This window comes from Lolium perenne, chromosome 2 (assembly GCF_019359855.2).
Source record: "Lolium perenne isolate Kyuss_39 chromosome 2, Kyuss_2.0, whole genome shotgun sequence".
In the NCBI taxonomy this organism is placed as follows: domain Eukaryota; kingdom Viridiplantae; phylum Streptophyta; class Magnoliopsida; order Poales; family Poaceae; genus Lolium; species Lolium perenne.
In genome coordinates, this window is record NC_067245.2 from 29,834,221 (window position 1) to 29,842,885 (window position 8,665).

The 8,665-nt window shown below is 47.2% G+C and overlaps 1 protein-coding gene across 1 annotated transcript; it reads right to left on the bottom strand.

Moving 5' to 3' along the window:
- Positions 1-4,062: 4,062 nt before the first annotated feature.
- LOC127329856 (uncharacterized) lies at positions 4,063-4,966 on the bottom strand. Its single transcript, XM_051356276.1, has 3 exons — positions 4,821-4,966; positions 4,625-4,735; positions 4,063-4,515 (listed from the first exon to the last, which is right to left on the bottom strand). Exons 1-3 carry the CDS (start codon positions 4,890-4,892, stop codon positions 4,201-4,203), a joined length of 498 nt encoding a protein of 165 aa, XP_051212236.1. The 5' UTR covers positions 4,893-4,966; the 3' UTR covers positions 4,063-4,200.
- Between the last annotated feature and the right edge of the window lie 3,699 nt (positions 4,967-8,665).

Below are 8,665 nucleotides of genomic sequence, written 5' to 3' on the forward strand. Positions count from 1 at the left end.
GGAGCGGATAAGGAGTGCAGTTTTGGATTGGACACGACTGATGTGTTTGGCCCTTAGTGTGATCTGAGCCGTCGGTCCCGAAATCGTACGGCTGATTATGTAAATTACTATTTTTGGAAGTGCCTCTTTGCCCGTGCAAAAGAAAAGAGAGTCGTAGAGATTTGTTAAGGAGTGCGTTTGCTACAATATACACACGTGATGGAACAAAAGCTGTTCGAATTGAGGACGCGCGGTCAGCGCAGTGGCTTGGCTTGGCAGTGGTCAGCCAGCCCGCCTGGGATCGATCCCCGCAGGGGACGATTTTCAGGTGTCTCACCGGGGCTTTGCTCCAGAATAAAATCCCCTCCACACATATGTGCCACAACTACTAGCTTCTAGGGACACTCAAATTATGTGTGCTATGTGTATAGTTCTAGGGTCTAACTTGTGCACTAGTGGTGTGCGTGTGTGTGGTGTGAGTGTGGTGTTGAGTTAGTGCATAAGTTCAGATACTACAACTGTAACACAGATCGAGGGGTCTCAAAAAAAAAAGCTGTTCGAATCGGAATGCATGTACTCCCTTCGTCCATAAATAAGTGTGCATGTGGATTTTTCAAAATAAATTATGAAGTGGAGTAAAAAATACATTGGAGATATGCATCTCTCCTCTTTAATTCTTTCACCTCCAATAAGATAAGTGTATGTAGAAAACAAGAAGAATATGCGTTAAATATTATTGGGTTTGATTTTCGTGCGATGAGAGAAGCAATGAAAGTGCATTGAGAAGATATGAGTACACTCTTTTGTGGACAAAGTTTAGAGCTAGATGTCCACTTATTTGATGATGAAGAGAGTACAGTAGATGACAGTAGAGATTTGTTTTGACCCAACTTCTCCATTTGCTCATCCTTCTTATTTATTTTACAAATTTTTATTTTTAGTTAAATCTTAAACTATAGTTAGATAACAGTAACCAACGTTATTTCACATGTTACAAAAACACCAAGGTGTGCTCGAAGAATAGTAGTGAAGCAACTCAATAGGAATAGAATTTAGTTTTCTAATGAAACATTCAAATCTTATCTCTTCTTTTTGATTTCCTATGTTTCTTAGCAATCTCAGCAGCACTCAAGTACATAAACAAAGTGTCATTTATATTCATACTTGTTCTCATAACAAGAGTATTTTTGGTATTTTTTTATTTTTTATTTTCCAATTTTTGAGTTTTAGTTTTATATGCAAGATACTGAAAGTAAACAAGCAATGCAAACAAGAATAGAATCTTAGCCCTACGCTCCTCGGCAACGACGCTAGAAAAGTGCTTGATCATCCCCAAGAGTAGGGAATCATTGTAGCACAACTCGATAAATATTTGAGTGTCGAACCGACGAGGAGCTGGAGATAAATAATCTATTCTCTAAAACCTCTATAACCCACTTATAAGGCCCTTCGTGCAATGCAATGAGCTATAAAGTTTAAAGTGTGTTTTACTTCTAACTAGGAAACAATAAATTGTTATAACTAAATACTACAAGTAAAATATTGCAAGCAAGTAAAACAAGGGAAATAAAAGCGAGTAAAGTAGGAGCAGCTATCTCAAGGAAGCAAGTGTTTAGGAAAATTGTTATTTTATTCAGTTGGTTGTCATAATTAGTGAGCACACATGGATAGTGTTTTTGTTATTTCTTCTTCGGAGGAGCCATAGATAGGTGCAACCATATACAAGTGAAATTACAACCCTTAGTGATTGATCCCAATGTTGTTTCCGTGTAAACAATAGAATTGTTAAGACATAAAGTCCAACCACCGCCTTCAGATTTAAGATCCCCATAGTTATACGCCCGTTATTTGACCATCAATTAATATAGTATGCATATTTAAGACTTGGGACACCGTTTCTGTCAATCTCCGTCCATCCCTCCTCCTATCAACATGCAACGGTGACAACATTATGTATTCCCCCAACATATGTGTGCAATCATATGTTAGTACATAAAATTATCATAGAAGATAACATATAAGCACTTGTATGCAACAAACGGCGAACAATTTCACAATTTCCATAAACAAGTCACTACTCAAACATAGACAAGAAGATACAATAAATCATGGAAAAAACAATAGATTTCAGCACACATCATATTTGCCAAAAGATTACAGTGGGGATATGAGAGGGATGTTGTTGTAGATGTTGATGATGACCAAACTCCTTGCGACGGCAACCTTCAGGCTCTCTGTTTCTTATTTTCGATCTTCGCCTCTGTATGCTCTGAGATCACATCGGGGAACCTTTTTACCGAAGGTTTTAGGTCACGGCAAAGAGGGTGGCGGTGGAATCGAAGGCATTCGAGTTTTGTCGCTCCAGATGGACCGGGTGGCACGGTCCCACCAAGTGGCCGCGCCACCTAGGCCTCCGTTCGTGAAGTTCCAGTGCTTCAGGTGCTTCACTTGATGAAATATTTATCTTTGAAAAATCCCGGGTTTGTTTGACTTCATTAAGGTATTTGCAAGATAAAAAATACACAAACATGATTTTTATGTTCTGCAGAGTTATAACGCAAATAATGAGAATCATTGGTAAATCCCAAAAAATGAATATAAAATATGGATATAACATTAGATAACATAGCAATATGATGAAATATGTGACAATAAGTGTATGTATGTAATTTACATGCATCAGTGCTTTTTTTTTTTTTTGAGAAACACAGTACAAACGCAGACGCTCACATACACGCGCATACACTCACCCCTATGAACGCACACACGCACACCCTACCCCTATGAGCACCTCCGGAAGACTGAGCCGGCGGATTGAATCTTGAAATTGACGAAGTCACCACAGGCGCCTCGCTGTCGACGGGAACGTCGCCTCCCACTGAATGAATATTCCGCCTTTATGAGACACACAGATGTCAAATCTGGGATTTGAACTCTGGTGGGCTGGGGGTACAACCACCCTCCTAACCACCCAACCTCAGGTTGGTTCTCCATGCATCAGTGCTTTCTAAGTCTCTTAGTGCTATAAGCATTATTAATTGTCCGTGATTTTACTTGTATTAATGCTTGCTGAATGTGGTTCTTGTCTTACAAATCGAGCATGCCTAACCTACAAAAACATCGACTAGGTAAAGCTGATCTAACAATTCAGTTCCTATACTTGTCCAGTTCATTATAATGTTGTTTTTATAGATCTTCTTAATACCATTCTATACTCTACGACTGATTCACCTATTCATATTCTCAAAACAAACACTTATAGAGAACCATGTCCGTAGATGCCTATTCCTACAATAATAGAGAAGACCAATGAACTCGTGAGGTGTACTATCAGCCTTACTATTGAATCCAGTATATAAATGTTGTTGTCCTAAAAAGCTATTTTACGCTAATTCACCTATATTTAGTTTGCATCTACAGTCTATAGATATCCAATAAAATCATATGTTTCAGTGCATTATAATCATGCTTTGCTCATTTGGGTGATCGATTTGTCTCACTCACCCTTCTTGTGCCGTGAGAAATTTGGAATGACAGAAACGCTCTTCAAACACAAGCAAGCTCCACCACCGATCATGCTAGAAAAGTTTAAGCGTGAATCGAAGCTTTGGGTTTTAGCTGGCGCTAATAATCATTGTTTTCTGCAGCGCTACTCAGCTGTGTTGATGAAACTACAAGAAGACCGTAATATAGTTTTCCGTGGGCAGGAGTAGTAAACTCAACAAGCGCACTTTTTTTTTTTACTGAAATGCAGTGCAACGCTGCTTTTCAATGATTAATAGAGGAGTTTATGTACAAACTAGAAACTGCAAACAAGTCTAAATCTAAAACACCTGTGAGAGGTTTTGAGCAAAGCTCGGCAGTTTGAAGAAGTGAAGAAAAACGGCAACCAACGGACCAACTATAGGAGAAAGCTATTACAGGTTTTGCTCAAAGCATGCCAAGCCTCTTGAATCAGCTCCTGGCGGCAGCGATCATTCACGGATGCTGATGAGCCACCTGCTTTAGCACTTACATGCGATCCTTTTGAATCGACAAACACACTTTAGGAGAGAACAAACCAAGCAATAACAAGATAGCAAATTAAAGCATCTCTGATGACAGATTATAGCAATTAGAAAGGTCTGAAACAGTGCATTTTCTGAATTATTACAGGCAAAGACCATGATCGGTCAAGTCTTACGGAACGAAAGTTGATGACAAGGTAAGGTAGGTGCCTAATCAGAGGTCTTTGAAGTTGTCCTCATGGCCATCCATAGAAAACAACCCAAGGATCTCTGTGCGAACGCAGTCGAAGACGGTGTGATAGTAGTCCATGAGCATGCGGAAGTAGAGCCTCTCCCCGCTGTCTTCTGGGGGCTTGAAGGGGAACTCGCGATTGGGAATTGGCTTGAGAAACCCAATGTAAGGCCCTAGGAACATCATCGCCAAGGCTTTGAGCCCCTCGATGGCTGTCAGGACACTCACGGACTGCACAAATCCATTCTCGATCTCCTTTGTAACAACTCTGAACGCCTTGCCGATCATCACCAGGTCCTGTTAAACAAGGTGGAATTCAGGAATGTATCCATGCAATGCATCCATAGATCGAGTTGTTACTTAGTATCATCCTACTGTACAAAAGAGGCTGGAATTCAGAATTAACCTTGGCACGCTTTGCGAGTGGTGGACGGCGGCTCATAGCGCGCTGTAACAGGAAATTGCAGGAACGCATGGCGGCGTGCATTTCCTGGAGAACACTCTTGTCATAGGAAATCTGAAAGTTGAAACAAGTATCACATCAAGGCTAATACTTTTACATGCCAACTGCGAAAACGGCCTGAAAACAAGCAACTACTCACCGCCGATACGTGCCACACGTTTTTAAGAGGTTCATAACCAAGAGAATGCAGCTCCAGTTCCGCCAAGATCATGCGGGCATCGATTCGTCCCTATGTTTGCATGATCAAAAAGAGACGACAATCAACGACGATTCTAAAGACAGATCGGGTCGTGCGCCCCGTAGACCACCACCGTCTTGGAACGGCGCGTGGACTGTGGAGTCGGCGCGAGGAAGGCCGGCTCGGGCGCGCAGATGCCCGAGTAGATGGAGCGGGCGGCGAAGGGGGAGGCGGACGCGTGGAGGAGGCCACGGCGTGCGCTCGCGCTGGAAACGCACGCCAGGGACGACGAAGGGAGTAGGCGCGCGGTGGTACCGTACCTGACGACGCCGCCAACCTCATGGTGCCTGGCGGTAGGCGAACTCCAGCCGGAACTACCAGGAGACGGCCGGATTCCAGGCCCCCGCGGGCGGAATAGCGGCATCCGGGAAGGTATACGAGCTGGCTTCCGGCGGCGGCGGGCATGGCGGCCATTGCGGTGAGGTGATTCTGGAACGGAGGAGGAGGAGAGAGGCTTTTGGTTTTGGACACGAAAGTTTGGTGAGTGGATGGGAAGATCTGCGCCTCGCCCTCCGCCTCCGGGTAGTTTTATAGCTGCGAGGTTTCGGTGTATGAAATGAAATCAGAGGGGCGATTTTAGATTAGAATTGGACTATCTTGTCTTGTTTCTAGCCAATGCTATGCACAACCTTGAATCCAGCTTCAATCCCGAGGTGGCGCGTCCGGGGTAGAGTAATCAGCTAGGGCACGCACAAGCGGACAAGAAGAAAAGAAAAGGTCCATTTCAAAAAGAAAGAAAAGCTGGATTGGAGAAGGGGCTGATGCGTTGCTGCACTGCCATCCATGGCTAAGGCAACTATGTACCACAGGTTTCTAGCATGTTTTTCATTCAAAGGAAAAAAAAACATATAGGAGTACTTACATTCAAAGGAAAACATATATTTACATGGATCTAAAAAGAAAAAAAATCATAAAACTGGCGGAGCCTAGGCCAATGGTACTAGTCGTCGCTATAGTCCTGCGTCAGGTCGATGAACGGTGCCATCACCCATGGAAAATTCGGTGTTGGCGCAGGCGGGCGGTGGACTGGTGGCGGCGGAGGAGACAGTGTCGCTGGTGGTTGTTGCTCGTAAGGCGCCTAGGAAGGCAGCGGGTACATCGTTGCTGGCGGTGGGGGTAGGCCGGAGCCAGCACAGGCCACGGTGATCGACTAGGGTGGAGGTGCGGCGCGCGAGGCCTCCATGGACACTCTCGAGGCCTCCTCCTATGAGAGGTCGGGAGGCATAATGCAGTAGCGCTTGTGGCGGTGGCGGTAGAGGATGCTCATGCGAGGCCTTCATGGCCACACCTTCATCGCATCCTCCTGATCCACGCCTTCTGGCATGAGTAGGAGCTCGTCCAGCTTGCCCTCCTTCTTGGCCTTCTGAGGGTAATCCTAACATGTGGGCCCAACAGAAGAGGGACCCAACTATCAGCGACCCACATGCAGTTAGGGCACGGTAGGGTGGTCGATCAGACGATCACAACGGCTGGGGAGACCAACTTTCGAGTCTATCCTCCTCCTCTGTTTGGTTGCAGCAGCTTTAATTTGGCCCGCTTTTGCCCCTTGTCTCTATTCTCCACAGTATACTACTACTCTTCCCTACGAAATCCTCTTTTCTTCCCGGCCAAGGCTACAGCAGCAGCAGCACTGGGAGATGGAACACATGTGGGACATGAGTGTTTCTGTTCCGCGGTGGATATCTGCGCTGTACTCTGTGTCATATCAGGGTAGACCGGTCAGGCCAGTGCATCTTTGGCTGTTATATTGTGTCGCGTGGATGGTGCGCAGACCCTGAACGTATGTTGCCATAATCTGTTTCCTAAGAGCATCTCCAACAGGCGCGCTAAAAGCCCCGCGCGGCAAAAAAACCGCCGGTTTGCCACACGCGGACGCTGCCGCACTGCTCCAGCGGAGGCGGGAAAACGGCGCGCGCGCTAAAACTTTTGCCGCCCGCGCGCTTTCGCGCTATCCCGCGCGGGAAATCTGCCGCGTGCGCTGCCGCGCGCGCTATAAAGACGACACGCGCGAAGCGGCCAACTGACACTCCTCCCACGCGTCTTCCTCCCGCGCCTCTCTCTCTCCCCGCCGCTCTCCCTCCCGCGCCGCTCCGCCTCCGGCCATTCCGCCTCCACGCGAAGATGCCGCCGCGCCGCCGCCCATCCTCCGGCTACCACGGCGTCCGCGCGCGGCCGAGCGGCCGATTCGACGCGGAGATCCGCTCCGGCGAGAGCGGATCCGCCTCGGCACCTTCGACACGGCGCACGAGGCGGCGCGGGCCTACGACGCCGTCGCGTGGCGGGCTGGGCCGCGGCCGCCGCGGGATGAACTTCCACGACGTGCACACGCGCGAGCGGCGGAGATGCTCGCGCCGCCGCCGCCGATGGTCACGCGGGAGGAAGCGGCGCAAACGGCGGGGCTGGAGCAACGCCTGCTCATCGCCGAGCGCGACGAGGCGCTCCGCGTTGAATGGGCGCGCCGCTTCCCGGAGGACGTCGCCGCCACGGCGGCCTTCTACGCGGAGAAAGAGAAGGAGGAGGAGAAGGCGGCGGAGAAGGCGAAGAAAAAAGCTTCGCGCGAGAAGCGCCGCGCCGAGTCCGCGGCGAGGAAGGCGGCGAGGGCCACGAAGGCGGCGAGGAAGGCGGAGGAAAAGAAGAACGGCGCAGGGCCGTCGACGATCGTCGTCTCCTCCTCTTCCTCCTTCGAGTGGACGTCGACGCCGGTGTCGGAGACGATTCCGAGCAGCTCGGACTTCGACTGGGACTCCTCCGAGTAGTAGCGTAGAACTTTTATAATATATGTCGCATTGTATCGTACAACTTTTATAATATATTCGTATTTTCGATCAAATTTCCATAGTTTGTTCGATTTAAATTTTTTAAAAAAGGTCGGATTTAGCACTTTATACCGCGCGCGCGCTGCAAAATAGCGCCTCTGCCGGAGGTGCGTTTTCCGCGCAGCAACGCGCGCTGGAAAATAGCGCCTCTGCCGCGGGCAAATTCGCTAACACGCGCGCTAACGGTATACAGCGCGCCGAATCGCGCGTTTACAGCGCCAGATTTTACAGCTCCTGTTGGAGATGCTCTAACCCCTAGTTCTTGCTACCGCTCCTGCGCAGGGCTTGTTTGTTTGATCTAAAAATGTCCCGTGCCAACCTTTTTAAAACACGTGTGGCCTCTTGCAAAGGAAATTAAACAGTTATAGGGCTCATCATGCTATTTAAAATGGCGTGATCTAACAGTTCATTGACCTTGAAGATCTGAGAATTTTTTCAGAGAGTCCAACATCGTTCAGTCTTAGCCATTTTGAAACAAAGTCACCAAACGAACAGACTTGTCTAAGTTGTTTTTGACCCATCTTAAACTAAAAGTAGCAAAGTCTAATGACTTGAACAAGCAAACCACGCCGGCAGGTGGTAAAAGCCTATAAAAGTTTTTGTTTCCTTTCCGAACGCCGCAAATAGTTAACAGTTTGGAAAAAAGTCCAATTACCCTAAGAAGCACATCAATCATCTTAGTTGTTCCATGTCATCAGTCAATCAGTCATAACCAAGTCCTTGTAAATTATTTGTATCAAACATAACCATACAGGCAAACAGCGACAACATGCAGCCTATTCAGTACTGTAGTATTTTCTCAAAAAGGTTATTTAGTACAGATAAGCTCATGTTAGGAACGTCCAAACCTTCAGAATTTCGTCGGTCGACTGGGAGGGCTAGGCATAATGAATTACACGACTCCACATTCATGCATTCAAATTGGATCAG

Bases quoted from the DNA above. Each gene is read 5' to 3' on its own strand.
- LOC127329856 (XM_051356276.1), bottom strand. From the start codon at position 4,892: ATGATCTTGGCGGAACTGGAGCTGCATTCTCTTGGTTATGAACCTCTT. The intron at 4,736-4,820 runs GTGAGTAGTTGC...TTCAACTTTCAG, and splicing joins ACGTGTGGCACGTATCGGCG to ATTTCCTATGACAAGAGTGT. The intron at 4,516-4,624 runs GTTAATTCTGAA...CTTGTTTAACAG, and splicing joins CACTCGCAAAGCGTGCCAAG to GACCTGGTGATGATCGGCAA.